Source organism: Ursus americanus, chromosome 10, assembly GCF_024610735.1.
Source record: "Ursus americanus isolate L20-20 chromosome 10, mUrsAme1.1.p, whole genome shotgun sequence".
In the NCBI taxonomy this organism is placed as follows: Eukaryota; Metazoa; Chordata; class Mammalia; order Carnivora; family Ursidae; genus Ursus; species Ursus americanus.
This window is the reverse complement of record NC_142136.1, coordinates 4,619,252-4,642,158: the sequence shown is the minus strand read 5'-3', so window position 1 is coordinate 4,642,158 and position 22,907 is coordinate 4,619,252. Positions and strand designations below refer to the sequence as shown.

Genomic DNA, 22,907 nt, shown 5'->3' with positions numbered 1-22,907 from the left:
CCATAAACTTGATCTTACCCTGTCTGCCCAAAAAACAAATCTAACTGACTCCCCCTCCATACAGAAACATACCAGTTCCTCAATAAGGACGATCCCAGAAATTAGAACATTATCTCCAAACTGTGTTTTTCATTTTCTATGTGCTAAGCAACCACTTTAATGAAGATCAAGGTCTAAAAACAAAAATGCAGCCCCCAGAAGAATATCTGGCATGCTAGAATTCATAAAAAGAAAAAATTCTAATAGGGTCAGAAGAGTTGAAAAGAGAGAGTTTCCTGATCTCTGTTCATAAAGGCAGTTGCCCTAATGTGCCTTCATGTTTACTTCAAATCCCACTGCTGAAACCTTTCATCTGAAGTTAGCATTATGGGCAGCATTACAGCCAGATAAGATTTATATGGATGAATACATTGGCATATGTGATTGCTGTATTGGTCTAAATAAGTCTATCTTTTTATGAGAATCATAAGTCACCACTTAGAAACTACAAGTTCTAAAGATTCATTAATTGACCCTCAAATACATTTTAGGAAACAGACTGTATTCTTCTAAAGCAATTATGTGACATTTATTTCTTCCATAATCATAGCAAATTTCTTAAATGTTAAGGAAAACTTCAAGGCAAATTTGGAATTTAATTTTATACAGAAGCAATTTTAGAAGAAGTAAGAAGTTTTGAAAATGCCTAATTTCAATTTCTTTAGTTAAAAGTCCATTTTCCCTACACGGATGATGCTTAATAAATTTTTACTTACCTATGCTCCTACAGTAAAACATATTTGTACCTAACAATGCTGATGGTTTCCTACATTTACAGTTAAATATTTATCAAATATTTCTTTAGTAGCAACATAAAACAAAAACAAACATTCATTAGCCTGAGATAATTAATAATATGTGAAATTGTCTTTGATTATCTAAAGAATAATGTATTTGACGGACCTTTAAAAGGAATGGATGGGCAAATAGTCTCTAAGGTGCCCCATCATCCTCCCTTACAGTCTTTATGCTCTTGTGTAGACTCCACTGAACTTGCTTCCAACGAACAGAACACAGCAAAGAAGGATGTCATTTCATGATGACATTACATACAAGTATAACATCTGTCTTGCTGAGAATCCTTCCCCCTTGTGGCTTTAAAAAAGCAAACTTCTCCACAGAGGGTCACATGGCAGAGAACCAAGGGCAGGCATCCAGCTAAAGGGCAGCAAGTATCTCAAGTTCTTGGTTCCACAGTCTGCAAGGCACATACTCTGCCAAACCCCATGGGCTTTATCTGATCTTTTCAGATAAAGAGTAGAGTCAGTCTCAGATGAGGCCCCAGCCTGGACCACACCCTGACTGTATGTTTGCTAAGGACATATCTAAGCCATGTCCAGACTTCTGACCCACAGATGTTGTGAGATAATAAACATGCACTGTTTTAAATCTCTAAATTTGTGGTAATTTGTTACACGGCAATAGATAAGCAATACAACAGAATTTTCTAGTTTTTTTTTCCTTTTTGCAAAGCATGAAAAATAAACTCAAGCTTTTTTCACTGCGATCTACACCTTAAAAAGAAATTTAATACATGATTTCATTTTTGGAATAACCCATGAAAAATGGCAACCACTCCACTGGATAAAAAATCTAGTAAGTCATTCAGAAAACTAGTTGGTGCTTTCATGACAATTGTTCACCTCTTCACAGTCTACCTAATGTTTAGATGATGCCACTTGCTACTGATTGGACCATACCCAGTTTTCTTTTGTGATTTCTATGAATATTAGCCTTTAATGCTTCCCAAAATATATCAGATAAATTGAACGTGCAAATTTGTGCAAACACTGTTTACAATATTCCAAAGTTATGGCTAAGGAGCAGGAGCAAAGAGGTGATACTGTAACACATGCATGAAACTGAAACTACTTTCTCCGAAAGAACAGTAGAAACTCAGTGGCTAAGACAATATCAGGATAATCGCTCACTTGAAATGCTTAATGTTATAAATGCACAGTAAATAATTCAATTTCAAGAAGATGTGTTCATTATGGTTTCTTAATTTTTTTAAAAAAAATTAAAATATGAGGATGAGGATTTCAATAAAATAACCCAAATAATGAACTCTTTAAAACAAGCTTCTCTCAAAAATTTCAGCAGATTTTGACTGAACAGTTACATTGATTTCCACTTTATTTGCCACATATGGATACCTAGTGAAACATAATAGTAAAATTTCCAGTGAAAGAGGTAACAAGTGGGTCTATCCTGAATTCCCAGAGGAATTCGCTATATTTCTCCACGGCACTGTTCATATAGGTGGTGTCAAACCGCATCTTTTCAGTTACATTGCGCGCAACCTGCTCAAAGGCACTGTATCTTCTCATACATCTCCTAATACCTCAGATGATGAATTGTGCACAAGAGTCAATGCATGCATATTTGCTGCTAAATGAATTAAATGAACTGGCAGGGGAAAATGTCACAATAAGAGCTTCGAGAAACTACTTATCAGCATTACTAACCAGAGAGGTAAAGAATTCAATAAAATATATGAGGCCACATCCAGTTGTTTAGTTTTGGGTTTTTGGTTTTTTTTTTCAATTTTCATTAGTTTTATTCAGTGGAACCTCTCACACAATGGGGAATCATTCAACAATTACTGAACAACACTTAGTTTATTGTACCTAACTAACCACCCAATATGTAGTTTAAAACAACAACCCTTTTATTACAGTCTAAGAGTCTGCAGGTCAGGAAGTTAAACTACATAAAGAGGGTAGCTTTTCTCTCCTCTAAAGAGCCTGGTGCTTTGAGAAGATTTGAGGGGTTCAGGATGACCTAAATGGCTGGCATCTGACTCAGCTGGAGGGTCCACCCACATGTCTGAACCTGGCCTGGGACAACTCACAGTCTGGGTTCAACTGTGACTGTCTACAAGAAAGCCTACCCTGGCCTCTGTACGTGCCCAGGGCTTCCTGACAGTACGGTGGTCTTGAGTTACTTGAACGTCTTTTATGACAGCTCAAACCTTCCAGAATAAGTGTCCCAGCAGACAGGGCTAAAAATGCATGGGCATCTCTCAGCTCCCACGGAAGTCCAGAGCATCACTTATGCCCCGGTGTTTCGTGTGAAGCAGTCACAAGCACGCCCAGATCCAGACGGAGGGCATGCTTGCAGCCTCTTTGTTGGAGGAGTATCAGAGAATCTACAGAATAGACTTTCCACCAAAGCCTGTGAACAGCCATTCCGGGTTGAGCTTCTTCCTTTTATTTTATTTCTAACACTCTAGTTCATTTCATAATGTGAAGTAAAAGAACAATGTTTGGAAAGTATTATTTTAAAACATTTGCCTATGAGCAATTTGAATTTTAGGAACTATTTGAACTGTCTGGATGATTTCTCAGGTAATATAATAATTTTGCTGCTCTGAACATCCAAGTTAGGTATCTGAATAGGATCTTGTAATAAAGAAAAAATGTCTACAGCTTTCATTTTATGGTTGGATTGATGAAAAAGTTTCTATTATGCTGTCAAATAGTCTCTCTTGCTTTTTTCTGTTAAGTGGAGTGTTTTCTCTTTCAGTCTCTTCCTGACTTTGGTGCACAATATGATCAAGGTGCAGTATCTGTCCAGTTTCTGAAAATTCATAAACTAATCAGCAGAACCAAACAGTGATATATTTTGCTAAAGTCTTCTAAATTTGGGAAACAACATCAGATTTGAAAAATTGCTTCTCTGGAAAGGTTCAGAGATGAATAGCTATTATTCTTCCTTTAAGTGGCCAGATTAAGGAAACACACATTCCCCACTGCAAGCTATGGAGTAATTACACTGCTGTTTATGACTTTTCAAACCCATAATTACCCATAAAGAAACATGTACAAATAAAATACTCTGTTTATAGTTCCCATATAAAAAGCTCTGTTGTTCAGTAACAAAGATATCAAACACCATATTTAATAAGATTGGTATTTTATAATTATCTGACTTACAGCCTGCTGTATTTTAGGAGAAAAACCATGAAGTTTTCATAAGTGAGTTGCAGCATGGTCCTAATTTCAAGGCTCTGAGTAAAATCTAATTTTCACTTATAGGTTGAAAGTGGGACCATATGAAAAAGAAAATTTATTGCCAGGACTGGTTTTTTCAGTACACATTATGAGAACAACAGCTTTTGGATTAGGATATTTACATGCCTTTAATCGTGTTCTCATTTACGTGCATCTTGGAGGGGTTAAAAAAGCAAGTATTCTCCTGGGTTTTCTCTCAGATTCCTTTCTTCCCTTGCTTTAACAATTACCCTGTTTATACATAAATTCCTTACTTTTGTGTGTGTGTGTGTCCATTTATGAGTCACGCACGATGAAATGTCTGATTATTTATTCTTTTTTTAACTAGGTGCACTGTGGGATATCTTTTATTTCAGTGTCTAAATTACTGTTGCCATATAATAATAGTGCTCAGACTATCCAACAACAGTTTCCACTAAAGATCCATTTTTTAGAAAGTAATATTCACTTGTCCCTATATAATTTTTTTCCTATATAGTACACAAAAATTGTATAACAAAATGCATTCCCAGAGGAAATGTTTACAAATTAAATTATTAAAATGTCCTTTATGCAATATCCTGTAACACATCTGGCTGACAATTATCATATCTTCTGCAGATAATCACTGTGATCATTTCAAGAAAATGCACGCATTCTCTTTAAGTGCTGACATTTCTTTGGCCCCTCTGATTCAGCTGCTCATTGCACAACAAGCAACAGCAACCCTAGAGGACAACCCTTATCCATTAATGGGGGAAGTCAGAGGAACTTGGTTGGACACCTCCTTGGGAAACTATCCTTAATAATTTACCACATTAAATGCATCACATATTATCATGGTATTTTTACAAATGCAGGATGAGAATAGGTTCAAGTAGCCCAGATTGGAGACAGCACTACACAGGCAAGAGTAAATTGTAGTAATTGATCAAAGGTAGAAAATGGGAACTCTCAAATATCATTGCATGTTTTCCCTGGTCTGTTGGCAACATGAGTTCAGCTCCTTCATCTGGACCTATGTATTTCAAATGTCAGGCCATTAAGATAAATTAATATATCTGGATGAAGATAAGATTTGTTTTCCCTGAACCCTCTCTAGCACGAGTTAACTTTTCTACAATTCTTCATCTACCCTAGTCTTGACTTGGAAAAAAAAAGGAAATTGTTGAGTGCTGTATAGTGCCTTTAGCTGTACTGTTTTAGTATTATTCATATAATCAAGTCATTAAAGAAATGCAAATTTGCACTGCTTAGCTTTTGCACTTTTCTGTTTAAAGTGGATACCATGAGAAAATTAAACCTCTATCCAATTAACATGTAATATTGAAGAAGTGAGCATCATTTCCTCCGCAGGGATGCATCATATTTCTGACAAAGACCATTTGCCAAAAAGTTAAGGAACAAAACAGCATTTCAAATCTCTGGGAATCCATATTTGTCTTAACTGTAGCTATTTATTGGTCTTATTTTTCTTTTCCTGTGTGGACACAGCTCAGTGGAAGCTAGGAAAAGCTGACAGCACCAACACTCACACAGTGAAACCAAAAGACAGTGAACTCTCCAGCCCACACGTCTGCACTGCTGCCCATCTGGACCGGGCAACTGGGACAAAGATGGACCCCAAACGTGAAGACTTGCTCCTGCAACTAAGACCTTTCAAACATCTCTACCTTTATGAAAGAACTGAGGAACATCAAAAAATTTTTTAATCCCCAAAGCCTTAAGGAAACATTTAGGCTTTTATTATGAAAAAGTTCAAGTTCTTAATATCACATATGAAATATAAGATTAAAGATTTGGGACTATAAGGATCAAGGGATTCTGTTAACTTTCCTCAGATTTGGAAGTATTTAGATTTGAGAAAATTATTTGTCAAAGACTAAATCAACAAACAAAAAAGTTTAGGTACTCTTAGGCCTGTGTTTGCCAAAAAATATATATAGATAAATAGCCTCCTTTGACTCTTGAGAGGTAAAACTATAATATACATGCTTGGTCTGTTTCATTCATTAAGTCATAAGAACAAAAAATATCAAAATATCTAAAGATTGGATTAGTTATTTTAATAATCTTAAAGAGTTGGGGCGCCTGGGTGGCACAGCGGTTAAGCGTCTGCCTTCGGCTCAGGGCGTGATCCCGGCGATCTGGGATCGAGCCCCACATCAGGCTCTTCTGCTATGAGCCTGCTTCTTCCTCTCCCACTCCCCCTGCTTGTGTTCCCTCTCTCGCTGGCTCTCTCTATCTCTGTCGAATAAATAAATAAAATCTTTAAAAAAAATAAAATAAAATAAAATAAAATAATCTTAAAGAGCCAATGAAGTGAAGGGGGAAATCAAGTCCATGGTTGTGCGGGTGAAAAATACAAATAATCTATATTCATCATTGAAATCAAACTATGCCCGCAAGGGTTGTTTACCCAGACTTGAATTCCCTCTTCTTTACTGGAATTTTTCGGACACATTGAATAAAAATGAAAAGTTTAAAATTCTAAACTGAAGTGATATGGAAGGATTCATTTTTCCTAAGTGACTTTTAAAATTTCAATATATTTTGAGACATTTCATGGGACAAAAAGAATGTATCTGAAACCTGTCATAATTTGCCAACCCTCCACAGAGCAGCTCCAAGGGGCAGCAAGATCATGTGCATTTGCATGTGGTCTTTTTCCCCAGGACTTCCCCTGGACTCGGGCTAAAGCCATGGCATCAGAAAGCACAGGTGCCCCACACCTTTATGCCCAATGGCTCCCAGCAGTCAGCCCAGTTTTCACTACGGGGAAGGGAAAATCCTGTTTCTAAATGGTTTAAGATTCAAAGCAATCTTTTTAAAAACATTTGTTCCTCTTCAGGCAAAAGATCACAGCTTATTTAGGTAGGGTCTCTGTGACTTACAAGGTTAAATATATCCAGTGCTTTTAAAAATGCCTCTATGGAAACTAAGTTCAAGATCTCTTTCAGGCAGTTGATATGAACTAGAAGGATGGCTTTCATTAGAAGCTAATTACTAGATTAGAAAGACAAACTTGTCAAGGTTTTCTACTAGCTCAGTGTCTAAACAGTGTTGTTGCCATGCAATATGAAGCAATCATCTCCTTTCAGAGTGGCCTGAGCTGAGAGAACAACTTGCCAGTTATATTTTACTACCCACCCGCTCTGCTCCTCCTCTCCATGACTTCTCAAACTGGATAAAAGCACCCTTATCCCACAGGACCTGGTGGAATGGCAATTTGCATCTCAGCTGTTCTGACTTTGAGGTCCCTATTTATTCCCCACACGAAGCTGCTGCAGCAACAAGAAATCTGGATGAAGTGTGTTGTTTCTTTTTATGTGCCAAAGAACTTTATAATTCCATCTACTCCTGCTGCTTTCCACCCACACTCTCCACCCTTAAAAAAAACAAAAACAAAGACAAAAACAAAAATAAAAACAACCAGACATAAACAACAATGTGTGACAGAGTGGACAGTGTAATCTAATATCTAAATTAAGCTTCTAAGACTGAGCTCCAGACACTACTAGGTTTAAATTCTGGCTACACCATACCTACCGGTGAGAACTCCAGCACATTCCTTAACTTCTCTAAACCTCAGTCACCGTCACCCTGATTGTGAGAACGCTAGTTTTGCCCATGATGTTGGACTCTTGTGGGAAATAAACAAGATAAGGATGCTAGAGTCATCAGCATAGGGCTTTTTATAGTAAAAACTTACTAAACGGGTACAATTCTATGAGAGCAGGAAATTTAATAGTGTGATTTTTGTTCCTTGTGATAATATCCCCAAAGAACTGGATATGGGATGACTTAATGTATGAAAAGAAGTGCCACAAAACCAATAGGGAAAGGTCATTATCCACCTTCTCCTTCCCAGTCTGACCATGTGGCTGAGTCCTGTGTGAGAGTCTGAAGCAGTGACTGTCATCAGAAGATAATGAGTATTTCTGTAAATCAGCAATAACAAAAAACAAATTTTTTTACAGACTAGTCTAACTCAGTTCCTATACCTCTTCAGGATAAGCATATGTCATTGATTTGTTCTTTTTAAAAGTTTTTCAGACTGATAACAATGTAAACAGGAACCAGAGAAATAATTTAAAGTTGACATTGTCAAGACTTTCATTTTTTAAAGCAAAGTATTATTATGAGCAAGGTGCTAGGCTAGGACAATAGTTATATTTTATGTGTAAGAAATTTTTTCTTTGGCAGGAATTAGCAATAAGTACAATCTCACTGTGCAAACTTATCATTTCTGGGTGCCTCATCTTATGCCAAAGGCTACTGGATGGAATATTTACAATCATCTGGTCAACCTGCAACACCCAGGAAGACATCCTGCAGGGTCACAGCAGATAGCTCCCATCCCATTGGTACATCTTCTGTAGCAATGTGCTCAGATTTCCTCAGGCAACTCCTTCCATGGTACCCTTTAACAGAACACTCCTCCTTATAGAGTAGAGATATTTTTGCATAAAACACCTATGTACAGAGCCTCATTCTCACCCCTAGAGACACGTGAAGTACTGGATAATAAGATTCCCCTTCCACATGCTGATTTTTAGCTGGTTAAAGAATCTTGCTGTGTGTCCCCGTGTCTTCTCTTTCTCAGGGCAATCATGTTGCCACACACGGAGCACAGCCTCGTCTTTCATTCTCCCCACTCAGTCTTCTATGTCTTGGCACTTGCCATGTTTGCCTTGTCTGCTAGCTCTAGTTCGACATGAAAGCAACCTTTACCTGACTTCCTCTCCCTCCCCAATCAATAAAAATACTAAGTATGGCTGAGTGGGTAAATGTGGGTCAGAGCAGAAAATAACAGGGACACAAAAAAAACAAAAACAAAGCCAAGTTTCTAGAGGGCAGGGCAAAGGGCCCCATCTTTTAAAATGGATTTTGAAGGTACAACTTCGCAATGTCTTATAAACTACTTAACACAGAACTTTCCCCAAGATTTATTTTTTTAAACAAGAGGGTTCCAGGAGATGGAAGATCATTACAATGGTTTCTCCACTTGTCCTCTCAAAAATGTTTGTCCACAAAAGGGCTCAAATCCCTCTGGGGTAACCTAAGGGGATCCACTCAGCCTAAAAACCAGCACATGTGAATTTTTAATCTAAATAGGGAAAAACTTCAAGCTCTAGGAATGGAACATTTCACTCCGGCTGAATTTATGTTTTCTACTTTATTTTAGCATTGTTCAATAATTTATTCACCTTTCTAGAGAAGTATATAGATGTAATAAAACTGAGAATTTTATCATACAAGATACAAAGTCTGTTTATAAAACTCATGTAAATGAGAACTGTTTACCAGACAATTTCTACGAGACCTCAAGTGAAGACTATGTTAATTTTACTGATTTTCTTATGGTATTTGTCCCTGTAGTTTTTAATGAATTGTCCCCATCTATTGAGCATCATCAAGCCGTAGGTTGGGTACGTTTATATGCATGGGAGTCTCCTGATTTCTTCCTCGTAACCATGTTACAAAAGAGATACTAAAATCCCTGTTTTAAGTAACTAGGGTGATGTCATGTAACTAATAAATAGTGAATCTGAGGGCCGAACCCAGGCTATCCTCAACTGTTCTTTTAACCATTTTATGATATTCTCTATTAGGTTTAAAATTAATTTCTATTTCTATTTCAATACTTTTTAAAGAAATCCTATAAAGAGATAGCCATATTTAATTCGGTGGGTTCCCTAAACATATGATTAAACCCCAGGGTAACACATTCCTAAGAAAGTATTTATAGTAACAAATACTATGTAATTGTTGATATTTACAATCAATAATTATTTTGTTATTATTTGAAAATGAATTTTCTACTTCATTTAAGCATATTCAAGATGACAAATGTGTTTATTTTCTGAAATCCTGAAATTAAAGCACTGTTTCTGTTTAAAATATAAACAAAACAAAGGATCTGAGATGTACAGCAAAATGCACAGATACAACCTCTCTTCCTCCCCAAGGCTAGGAATAGATGGGAGTCCATCACCTCCTCTGGGGTTTGGTGACTTCACCAATGTTTTTCTGAATCTGATACTCTCTATCTCATATTCCCATCCAGGTCCTAGGTCAAAGGTTACAAATATCCTAAAGTTTATTTCATCATAAAATATTTATTTCTTTAAATTCACATCTTCCCACTTACTCCATTCTTCTCTTTTCTCTCCTAAGGAAGAGTCATTCAGACTAGTCTTTATCTCAGCTACAACTCATTCCTTAATCCATCACAATTTGACATCTCTCCCTACCAATCCATTAAAACTATTCTTGTAAGGATGACAAGAGCTAATTGCCAAATCCAGTGACCTATTCCTAGGCTTCACCCACATGTCCTTTCTGCAAGATAAGACACTCCTGACTGATTTCCATATCTTCCTTAAAATCCTTCCCCATCCCCTTCATATAACCACATTTTCGCGATTCCTTCTCCCTTCCCTCTGCCTCTGCTTCTCCCTCTTCCTCCTCTCCCTTGTGCATTCATGCCCCACCCCCATTCTCATTCTTCCTCATATCTTCACTCTCAGTCCTTGTGCTTCTCTGTCTCCTTCCCTGGTCCCTCTTCTGCCCAAACCCTTAGATGTTGTTCTTCCTCAGGATTCATCTTTGGCCTTCTCTCCATATAATCTGTTTTTGTTAAGTCATCTAATCTCTGTCCACAGCTTCCCAAATCAAACCCACACGTAGAGAGAGAACTTCACGACCAAACTCCCTCAACCAAAGTCACATGGCATGCTGTCTACTGGACATCTTCTGCTATCATTATCTACAAAAATGAACTCCTTGTTTCTTTCAACAATGTCAATCCCAACTCGTTCTTCCCTCCGTATCTCTTATCTCTTTAAATGGTATCAACTTCCATAATCTCACCTTTTATAAACCTTGAATCATATCCTTCCTCTACATCAGTAAGTCTGGACTGAGAAAAGCCTCTGGAATCTTGCCTTTCTTCTCCATTTCCATAGCCACTGAAGTCATTTAGAATTTTCTGCCCAACATGGTAGCCACTAGATATTGAGGCTATTTACATTTAGACTAATTAAAGTTAAGTAAAATTTAAAATTCAGATCTTCATTCACCCTAGCCACATTTCAACTGCTCATTCACCCCAGCCACAAATAGCTAGGGGCTGCCACTTTGGACAGGGTGGAGTATAAAACATTTCCTTTGTCACAGAAAGTTCTGTTGGAAAGTACTGATTTAGAGCCATCATATTACCCCTAAGGAAGACAGCAGATTCTGAATTGGTCTCTCTGGCATTACTTCACCCTGTTCCAGCCTATTATCACATTGCTGCTAGAGCTAATTTTTGAGGAAAAACAAAGCATCCCAAATGTATCCCCCTTGATTAAAATTCTTCTCTGATATTTTTTCAGCCAGAAAATAAAATTCAAAGGCCTTAGCATGGGATATATGGTCCTTCATAATTGAGCACAAACACCTCCCTAGAGGTATCTCCTACAGTAAGACTTTTTAATAGTTGTTAAATCTACGTGAAAGTATGTGTGGGCCTATTATACTAATCTTTTCATTCTTTGGTATGGTGGTAATGTTCATAATAAAAGAAAAAGAGAAAATACATTAAAGTGACAAAGTGAACTTGATCTTTAACACTGCCCAGCTGTTTGACCTCGGAATAGTTAACTTTCTGTCCTTGTTTTACTCATGGATAAAAACTGTGATAAAATTACCTCATATAGAGATGATGTAAAGATTAAATGAATTAGACAAGTTTCTGACTTCTAATAAGCTCTAAAGCTTATTAAACAGCTAGTGTTAAAGCTTGTTCCAGCACTTAAATCTATGAGTGATTCAAATCATTTTCTCTAAGAGCTAATACATTGTCGTGATCATCCATTTATATCTCAGTTCAATTTTCTTTTCAAATAAACTCAGTGATAGTTCAGTAAGAAAGAGAGTGATCATTTTTGATGGCAATAAAGATGCAAAGAAACACTCCTGAACTTTGGGTTTCCCATTGGGACACAGGCCCAGGAAATGCCACTTCCAGATGCCAGAAGACTCAGCCAGGTGATAATAAGAAGGCACACTGAGACGAAGGTAAGAAAACCGAGGGATGAAGACAGAGTTTTGACTAGAGCCCATCTTCCCTCCTGTGTGGGGTGGAGCGGCTGACACACAGAATCCCCACGCATTTCCCTAGAACTAATTGTTGCATTCACCTATCACATATTATGTGTGAATATGCTACTGTCATTACCAAAATCAGTAACAGTACTCAAACAGATATTAAACTTCTATGTTTGCAAGACTTTTTTTTTCTTTTTACCATTTGTGGTAGCTTATACAACATTTTGTTTATAAATGATTGAATGTAGAAATGGGGTGGTGATGGGGGGGTCAACTATTATCTTTTAACACTTCAAACAGCCAAGAATTAAATATTTTCATGTATTCCAATACAATACATACTATAAATCAGTAATCATTTATTACAAAAAAGGCAAATGTTTCCAGTTTTAAAGAATCAGAGTAAATTTACATTTCATTAGAGAAATTTGGTTATTTTGATTACAGTAATATTTAATTTTTTCTTAGATTAAACTTAGATTTAGTGTTTCACAACTTATAATCTAAAATGTTAAAAAATGAAATATTATTGATATTATAATCACTTCCAAACAGAATAATAAGATCCTCTTGAAACTAATTCTTAAATTAAGCTTTGTCATAATCTGTGACGACTTAGCATTTGTACCTTCAAAAAACTGTATGAATGTCAAGTAGCTATTGTAGTAATATAAAAATAAGTTTAAAAAATGGCTTATCATTACAATGAAAGAAAAGTGAAACAAATTAGTGATTTCCTAGGATTAATAAAGTGAACAGATGAAGAATAGACCAGAATCATGCAAAATACCACGAAAAGCGAAAAGGTCTTCTCTTAAAACGAACCGTTTAACTTTTTTTTAAAAAGTTAAATTTTGGCCATTTATATAGGCTAAAATTAGAGACAAAAATAATGAGGCTGGGGCTCCTTTAATCAAATAATTGCTCAGTCTCAGAAAGACAATCATTCAGTTTCTGCACTCATGTGATCAGCCCATTATTGAACATTAGTATAATGACTCAGTTCTACCTAAAAGAAAGAATAGCCACAGCCTGTGGGCCAGTCCTTAAACATTCAAAACTCAAAACTCTGGTCTTTTCTGCATCCACCTCCTTCTCTCCATGTTCTCTTTGGTCACATCCTTTAACCCTTACATCCAGTTGGTTCACATTTCATCTACTTTCTCAGCGTAGTTAATATATATATTGCTCCCCTGCCCTCTGGCTATGTCCTGTTGCCACTACCACTTTTCAAAAATATCTGAGTTCCAATCTCATCAGTTGAGCAAATGAGATTATTGTGTATTACAGAGGCATAGGAACTGGAAGGTCTTTGCACTTGAGCTGTCAGTGAAAACTAGAAGAGTGGTTTTCAACCTTTGCCACACACAAGAGTCACAAGGGAAACTGGACATCCCAAGCCCATGACACAAGCCAGACCAATGAAATCAGAATCTTTCAGGGCTAGGGGCTTCTTCAAAGATCCCCCAGGACATTACAGTGGGACCCCAAGAACCACTGATCTAGACTAAATGTTTACTGGTATTAAGGGAACATTTCTGCAGTATAAATCAATATAAAATAAATGACAAAAACGTTTGGTGCTGAGTTAACGTGATGTTGATATACAAGATGAAGATTAAGCAGGAAACTAGGACTTGAAATTAAAGCAATAGGTCAGATAATTCACACCAAAATATTCTCTTGTTTGAAATAGCTATCTGTATATTTGTTCTTGCATATTCAATCTAGGAAGAAAAGATATCCTAATGTATTATGATTTATATGTGGGGGAGCATGAGGCTGAAAGCATTGTTTGATCTTCTTTCCCTCATATTTTAATTCACCTTGCATATGCAGACACCATCTTCATCTAATTAAAGTGATTAAACCCGTGTATAACAGCAATTATTGAAACTTTGTGATTATGCCCTATATAGCTACTAATTTGACCCAGTTACAAGTTCAAAGTAAAAATATTCATTCTTTAGTCTATAAAACAACAGGCATCTAATATTAAGATAAAATTTGGGGTGTTCCCTATAAAAATAAAACACAGATCACAAATCAGTAGTTGCATATAGAGCAAAAATATAACAGAGAAAAAATCTGGGTCATAAAAATGGTTATGATAGTGGCTTTGACCTTATAAATGCCTTATTAATGGTTAAAGTGATCATCTCCATGTTTAGACTGTTTGATTTTGCAGATTTGAAAATAATAAAGTGGTAGAATATAAAAGAGCTGTATTTGCAGATGTATTCCACACTTCTGTACAGTGTCATAATATATACAATAGCACTTAATCTACAGCAAAATAATATTTTAGTGGAAAGAACTGTTAGATATTTGATTTTCTTTAAAAAAAAACTATTTTTTAAGACTCTACGGTGCATGACACCAAAATAAATAAGAACCTAAGAAATGCCTTTTTTTCAAACTGCACATTATGTAATCTAAATTCTATGTTATCAAACTGGTTACTGTTTGTGAGTGGTTCCTGCAAACAATGCAGAAAGCCTCAGGTATCACAACTGTCATATATGCCTAACACTGGCAGGGGTATCTCTTTGGTCAGTGATTGTTAAAGAAAAATAAGCAAGAGAATCTGCTTTAATATGAGATGAAAAATTAAATTACGAGAATGCATATGTTCATGAGAGTATAAAGAGTAGACTTTGTGCTGACAGAACTAAAGTACAGATGACGTAATGATTTATGTTAGAATCTAATCTCAAACCTGCTTTCACTGACCATCTGTCTAAAGGTATACTAAGTAAATAAAGTTAGCAGTAACAAAACTTAACCTGTTCACACAGAAATTTATATTTCCTAAGTATCACAAGTTTTTAATAATATATATTTTTAAGAATGCTTAAGAGCTAAAGAATGGCATATTTAACAGAAAATCTTTATGTAAAAAATTCAGCATGTTAATATTATGCATATGTAATTTTGTATTTTAGAATAGTGTATTTTTTAATAATACCACCCAACTTGAAGTTTTTTATGGATTTGTTAGATTCTTATTAAACATTTATCAAAGACATTATTTTGAATAACACTGCAAACTACAGAGAATTACTGTAGTAATGTTTGCTACCTGATTTATGTAATATAGCACATTGAATGCTGTAATATAAATGATACATGCAATGGTTTTTGTTCTTTATTTTTTCATAAATTACTTTCTAGATAAGTGTGTTTAATTTTTTTAAAAAAATTAAACCAGTTATTTCTCAGAATATTAGGAAATATTCTTGGATACAAATGATTTCTATTATATGTTGCAATACACAGGTTTGCTAAAGTAACTCTAAGCTGTATTTGATCTCCAATTAGTTTGGATTCAAGACATTATGATTGTATTAGATCAATATTAAGGGTTCTTTTTTTCAGCATAATGGGCCAAAAAGCCTCTCTAAAAAGTTAAATAAAAATTAAATTTGATCTATTTTAATTTTATACATATAGGCTATGTGGCATTTTTCTTAATGGAGTGAAGAATATAAAACTAGAAGGTAATAACACATGCCCTAACTTTTAAAAGTTAGAAATCACAGCATTAATCATTTGATTATATATGGGTATAATAAGGTTAACATATTTCTCCTAAAATATGAATTCTAATAGTTTGTATAGCTAATATGATTACATATATTCTGTCTATAATTCTATAAATATATTTATAAACTATCAAAATTGGATCTTTTTCATGAATATATGATCAATCCCAGAAATATAATGCATTTACTTTTAATGTAGCCTAGGACTTTGTGGCTACCTTAAAATTTGGAAAATTCTGCATGGAATGTATATTTAGAACAAGGCCCCTGATGATAGTACCCTTTTCATAATTATAAGTATGTTTGAAATCAGCATGTTTAGAAAGAACTCAGACACATCCTTCAAATGTGTACAAGTAGCATGTTAAGCCATGTAATATAATTTGTATATGGATACGTTTGTGACTTTTGCAGAATCATAAAGAAATCATACGTTAAACTAAGAAACTAAGCACTCAACTTGTGAGTTATTAGCCCAAAAACACTGACACCTTAAATTTGAAACCATAATTTTTGAAAACCGTTTTTGTGGAATAAATATGTCAAATTAACAAATCAACTGAAATCACACAGCCAAGAAACAGCTACAAGACATCATGGGTAATAAATTCTGTGTTGTGGCAATGAAAAACTCAAATGTCTGTATTTACTTTTCCATGTGAAGAAGAAATCTTTCAAAAAAGGAATTAATATTTTTATAATTTGCTTTTGTGTATACAGGTAATGATGACTCTTTTACACAGAAACACAATCCAGAAGTAGCTTACAACATGACAAACTAATTTAACCTACACTATTCCTTATGGTTATGATAATATAAATATCAACCTGAGATTTATTTCAGGTCAAGGAGAAAATAAACATTTACATATATTTGAAATCTGGGTATTTGAACAAAGATATATCTGACATGTTTATTTGAAAATATGCCGCAGTCTACTGACAATGAAAACTATCTTTTAAATACTGAACCTATGCAAATTGGAATTACCAGAAATTTCTATGAAAGTTTGCATTCAGGGAAGCAAGCAAATTCATATTATTACAAGGTACCACTTTTAAACCTAACCACACTAAAGCCCTTGCACCCTTTTTATTAGTAGTGGAATCAGTGTTCTTATCTTTACAATTCTGATGCAACATATCTTGTCAAAATAAACAACTATGCAATAAATATGCTAGTCATTCACCAACTTCTGCCATTAAGAATAACTTTTATCCCCAGGCATGAATTATTGTGGTATGGTTAAGAAAAATAGGTAGAAAGTTTAAGATCCATTTATTTGGTGAAGCAGAATTCCAAATTAATGTTGTAAACTCAACATTACTATTTGCAAAGAAGATCTGTTTCTGGTCTTTTAAAGAATGTTGACAAAGCAAGTTTACTTTGAGCTTAGCTTAATTGTCAAAAGCAAAATCAATCAACCCAAAGTAAAATACAGCCCTTAAACTTTGTTCATTTTAAACAGGTATCTCTTAGCACAGTTCTCTTGTCAAAGTATCACAGAAGCCTTTGATCCATACTGCCCTTGATTACACTTCCCCCATACAAAGTAAGTGAGGCAGAAGACAGCTGTCCTGTTCCTGGTGGGGTTGGGGGAGTAGTGAGGAGAAAGGAAAAGAATGTGGTGTATTATTTCTTTTGAAAAGCAATACTATTTTGTTATGTTGGAATGAAACATAAAGACTTACTGAGATTCTGTCATCATTTCTTCCCCACTAAAAAAGGTCACTGCAGTATCTTAAACAGAGTTCTCAGGCAAATCTCATTTCAGTACCACGGACAGGGACACTTCTAGCACAAGCACCCATAATTACATTGACCATTTCTTTAGAAACTTGCATTCTCTTCTCCTTTGTCAAGAAGCAAGAATTATATCCATTATTATATTCAACAGGAAGAGCATGAATATAATACACATTATTAAGGAGTTCAGTATTTTTCATTCACAGTATCTAGCACTTGCCATTTAGCCATTCTGAAGAGCGTTCTGAAAATTAAAGCTAATTACATAAGGTGTCTGATAAATAACCTAACACGGATCATCGATCACCAGATACTTAATTAAAACTTTCTACTCATGGTGAGTCTCAGATCAATCATTATACAAATGTCTAAGGGAAAACAGGAAACTTCTGGTGAATAAATATGCTTAGGTAGGCCTCCATACTTTGCAAACAACCCAGAATTACACCTGTAAAATAGGCAAAATGCTTTTTCGTTCTTCCTATATAAACAACTACAAACACTGTCTATTGTCCCTCTGGTCAACCAACTTAATGATGTCACTGTGTGTGCAGGTCCATAAGCCAAACCATACATGCCTGTCACTGACTCTGGTTTTATCTGGGGTCATCAGGATGCAGTCCCATCTCTGTCTTCCTAGCAAGAACATTCAAATTCCATTTTTTTTAAAGGGGGAACAGAGTTTGAACCAATTGCATAGCCATAAGAGACAGTTAAAGCATCAGCTTTATGATCTCAGACCAGGGTCTTCCCTGAGCTTCCAAGGATTCCCAGAAGAAGGCACCAGTCCACAAGCAATCCTCGAGGTATTCCCAACTCAAGCAGCAAGTCAGGCCTTTATAACCACAAAAACAACAATTGAAGTAACAAAACCAGCGTCAAAAACAAACAAACAAACAAACAAAACAAACAAAAAAAACCCTATTTTAAAACTCTAGAAGGCAACTCAGGCAAACTCACACAAGACAGAAAAGCGCAAGAAGGGAGGGGGGAGGGATCCACTGTTCCTACCTTACAGTCTTCAGGACACGATTTCACCGAGTACTCCTCCGACTGTAAATATTTATGGAGCACACTCTCAAACTCTTCGTATTTCTCCTGAGCGTGGTGGTCGTAGTCTTGGTAAGCCTCGACGCACTGCCTGCAAGTGGTCATCTCGCCGCCCTCCTTGAGCACCACATCCAGACTACAGTTCAAAGTGTTGGGACTGGACAACCCCGAGAACAACTCCCAAAGTGTGTAGGAATTACAAAACGAAAGGTAAAAATCCGACAAGTTCCAGAGCGGAGTTGGATGCGTCCCCCTCACCTGCTGCTCCTCCCCCGCGGCCGCCACCCCCCGACTCCAGTTCCTGGCGCACACGGCGTCCGCACTCTCCACGGTGAAGCACTGGCCCGAGGAGGCGCCCTGGGGGTAACAAGTCTCCAGGCGCCACACGGGTTTGGCAGAGTTTCCTAGAAAAAGAGCCTTGCTCCGGTTGTTTTTGCCTCGGTTGCCCTTGCCGCCGCCGCCGTCTCCCGGGGAGGGGGGCAGGGTGGGGGACGAGGAGGCGGAGAGGAGTCTGTGTGCCTGGGCGGCGGGCGAGGACTCCCCCATGCTCGCCAGGAGCGCGGGCCAGGAGGGCTCCTGCTGCCGCTGCCGCTGCTGCTGCTGCTGCTGCCGCCGCTGCTGCTGCTGATGCTGCCGCTGCTGCTGCTGCTGCTGCTCCTTATCCCGGGTCCGGGTCAGCTTGGCCTCGGCGCAGAACCACAAGTGATCAGAGAGCAGGACTGTGAAAAACAAGAGAGATGCCAGAGACAGTCGCCATTTCTGAGCCCTCTCTGAATCGATGAACGGTTTCTCGTTCTCCCGGGGTGCTGCCAACCAGATTTTTAAGCCGTCGTCATACTGCCGACACATCCAAGCACCCCTGGTCATATTTTGGGAACGCACAGCCCTGGCCGACTCCACCGTGAGGGCTCCTGTGCCGGTGTCACCACAATATGCATTGACTTAAAGGGTTTAATTTCCTTATCCCCTCCTCCCGGTTCTCTCTCTCTCTCTCTCTCTCTCTCTCCCTCTCTCCCTCTGTTCTCTCTCTTTTTGCCTACATAAATATTACCAGGCTTTGGAGGAAGATCTGACTTGCTCCCGACCTAATCATAAGCCGACCCCATCCTCTGTAGAGTGGAAAACAATAATGGAGAGAGAGAGAGAGAGAGAGGGAGAGAGAGAGAGGGAGAGAGGGAGAGGCAGTCGGAGGAGGCTGGGGCTGGTGGCCGGTGGTGAGCTGAGTGCAGGAGGTGATGGTGGTGGAGGTGGCGGGGTGGCTGGCGCTGCTCCTCTCACCCAGGCATTGTCACAGCGCGGGTCCCCATGGCCCCGCTGAGGGCAGCCCGCTCTCCCCTGCCAGGGGCATGCCGCGTCTCCGCTGCCCACTGACGGCGACCAGAGCGCCTCCCCAGCTCCTCTCCTCCTCCTCCTCCTCCTCTTCCTCCTCCTTCCTTTCCTTCTCCTTTCTCTCCTCCTCCGCCAGCTCCTACTTCTCGCTCGCTCTCCCCGAGTCCGGAGCCTGGGCAGCCGCCGCCGGCAGGGCTCTCCCTCCCCCCCACCCCCCACCCCGCGCTCTAACTGCCGCTGCCGCCGCCGCCGCTGCAGGTCTGCCCGCGGGCGCCGCCGCCGCCGGGCTCCGACTGCTGACGCCGCCTCCCCCGGACCTCGGGGCCGAATCGCCTGGGCTGGGCCTCCCGAGAGCCACAGTCATCTTCAGTCCCCGGCTAAGTTGCCGCCATCTTCGTCCTGGAGAAACACTTTTTTGGGGGGGAGCACTGGCTTTTGCGTCATCTCCTCCCGCGCCGAGATCTCTCCATCCTGGCGCATTGGCACCGGGCTGGGCCCGGGCGCAGCAAGAGAGCGAGGACGCACGGGGGCCGGCGGGGTGGGGACCGGGTGTGCCCGCGGGCCCCGCCTGGGCTTCTGGGCTCCCGGCGCCCTCCCCACCTTTCAGTTTTTCTCTTTTGTTACCACTGATAAAAGTCAGAATGCAGAACACAGGGCTGAGGATGCTGGCTAATTTCTACAGCATCTCGGGCTCCCGCTATGCCTCCTGAAAAAGTCTGAGCTGCAGGCGGGCGCTTAGAGGTTTCTAGTGGGGCGAGGGTCTGGGTATCGCCTTCATAACTAAGGAATGATCGACTTCAGATGAAAGGATGGGGGACAGGAGAGTAAACAAGAATTGGCTAGAGAAGAAAGGAGGAGACATTTGGTCTCTGCATGTGCCTAGGGATCCTAGACAACTAGGGATCAACAGCTACCAGCGCGTTAGATTATTTTGTCAAATGATTATAGTGTTTGGAAGGGATGGTGTGTGTGTGCGCGCATCCGTATCTACAGTTGTAGCTGTATATATTACAGCGACATATTTCACATTACAAAGTAAAAGATTAGAAGGAACCTCACAGAGTCTTAGGAAAAAACCCTAAGAAGACTTGGGCTATCGGGGGGTCACCGCCTAGCCCTCTGCTCCAGGCTACACGTCTTGACCTCGGAGGCTTCTTCCTCCGATCTGGAGCATCCCAAACTCCCGTGACCCCCACTCCGACGCCTGCGCCCCAGCCCCCACTGAGCTGGGCTCTGCTACCGCTAGGACTTCCGCAGCAGCGGCTACTGGGCAGCACCGGGAGGCAGCCGCCGCAGTCCGAGCCTCTGGTGCCCCTTAGCGTTCGCTCTCGGAGTTCCGAGAATGGAAAGCAACAGACGCGCTGGGAGAATATGGGGTCCCCTCCATCCCGACTGGTGCCGGAGGATGCTGTGAGCAAAGGTCTCATTTTCCCTGAGTACCCTGTCCACTCCACCCCTCACTCCCAGCCGAGCGGCAGAAGCAGGAGGCTGAGCCGGTGCCAGCTCCCCTGTGCGCGCACCCAGAGTGCCGCGCTGTCTCAAGCTGTCTCTAGCTGTCGGGCAGGGCAAGGGTTTGCTCCACCGGGCCACTCACTGTGTCAACCTCCTTCCCCTGCTTTCTAATGACCCAAATATCTGTCCGGTGCACATTCACATGGGCAATACTAGGGTGCCATTGTTCTAAGTATCTTGGAGAACCAAAAGGATGGATCATCATCCGTATTCATTTTCCTTTCAGAGGCTCTGTGAGTGTTGGGACACGGGAGAACCGGTTATCTTTTAAAATGGCAAGTTCAAAAACATAATGGGCAGGATTCAACCAGCCAGCCCTTTATGAAGCATAAGATATATACTAAATTTTACTCATATAAATCCTAAGTTCCCAAAAACTGTACGCACTGACCATCAAAGCTTGGTGCAGTTTGAGGGCTGGTTGATTTTTAGGTGTCATGTAATGTTTTTAAAAGACCATTTGTGTGGGTATATCATTCTGGCACTTTGGATTTCAACATGTTAATTTTTTTTACTACATATAAGATCTAGAAACTATCTGATATATGTTTTATGGCAAGTGTATCCTTACCTCAAAGCATCTTTAAATAAGCAAAAATTGAGGTTCTGTTGAAGCTTAAATATGAAATAAAACTTTTTTTTTCTGAGCTTTGTACCTGAACCCAGCTTAAGCTTTGGAGATAGTCGTTTAATTCTTCTCTCTTTTGATAGTTTAAATATCTTGACATTGAATAAAATATTCTTTTCTCAACCAGTGATGTAGATAAGGATATCCTTGGAAAAAGTTCTTTAAATTTTAGAGAGCATTCTTCTACCCTCTTATCATGATTACTCTTTTCTTAAATGTAAAACTTCAACCCTCTTAAACCAAATTAGTTTAAATACAACATAAAGTCTGCTTTGGGACATGAGTTTAGGGTCTGGCATTTTCTATTGTATAAATAAACATATGTGGGAGATAATATCAGAAGTCTGCATTTCTGTTATTCAATAAAAGATTTTGCAGAACATGAAAGCAAATATATCATATCCTAAATCCCGACATGATTCCCTCTCCTTTTTGTTTTGAACCGGTTGGCCCTTTGTGACAAAATATACATGAAATGCAATAATCCAAGGCCTTTCTTTTTATAAACTCAAAGTGAGAATTTGTTTAAAAACTTTAGATAATGTTAAAAGGAATTTTTCTTGATTATCTCTGTTATCTATCTTTATCTCTGTCTCTACATTTAGCAGTTTAAAACCTGGGTGACAGGATTTAATTTCACTGTTTTCTTATATCGACCCTTTCATTTTTCTTCACTTTGTTTCTTCCTAATTTGACAGGTTTATATTTCTCTTGATCTCTCCTGTGCAAGACAGAAAGCTCAGAAAATGCTTGGCTAGGGAAGCGCACAGGGCCCCTGAGCTAAAAAGCTCACACAGAAAGCTTACAGGGAGACCAGACTGAGCTTCAAAACAGAAATATGATCTGAGGGCAACTGTTTTTTTCACATGAGAATGGAAAATCCATCAGAGCCCTTCTGCTACCCCAAAAGGAAAAAGGTGGGCAAAATGGCTGCTGTAAGGGATCCGAGGCTGAAATTCCTAAAC

The 22,907-nt window shown here is 38.8% G+C and overlaps 1 protein-coding gene across 1 annotated transcript; it reads right to left on the bottom strand.

The window, feature by feature from the left end:
- Positions 1–18,344: 18,344 nt before the first annotated feature.
- Positions 18,345–19,898, bottom strand: NALF1 (NALCN channel auxiliary factor 1). The gene has a single exon (XM_087865291.1). It carries the CDS (start codon positions 19,338–19,340, stop codon positions 18,345–18,347), a length of 996 nt encoding a protein of 331 aa, XP_087721417.1. The 5' UTR covers positions 19,341–19,898.
- Positions 19,899–22,907: the final 3,009 nt, after the last annotated feature.

What these genes read in the sequence shown, in the direction of transcription:
- NALF1 (XM_087865291.1), bottom strand. Translation starts at nt 19,340, where the DNA reads ATGACCAGGGGTGCTTGGATGTGTCGGCAGTATGACGACGGCTTAAAA.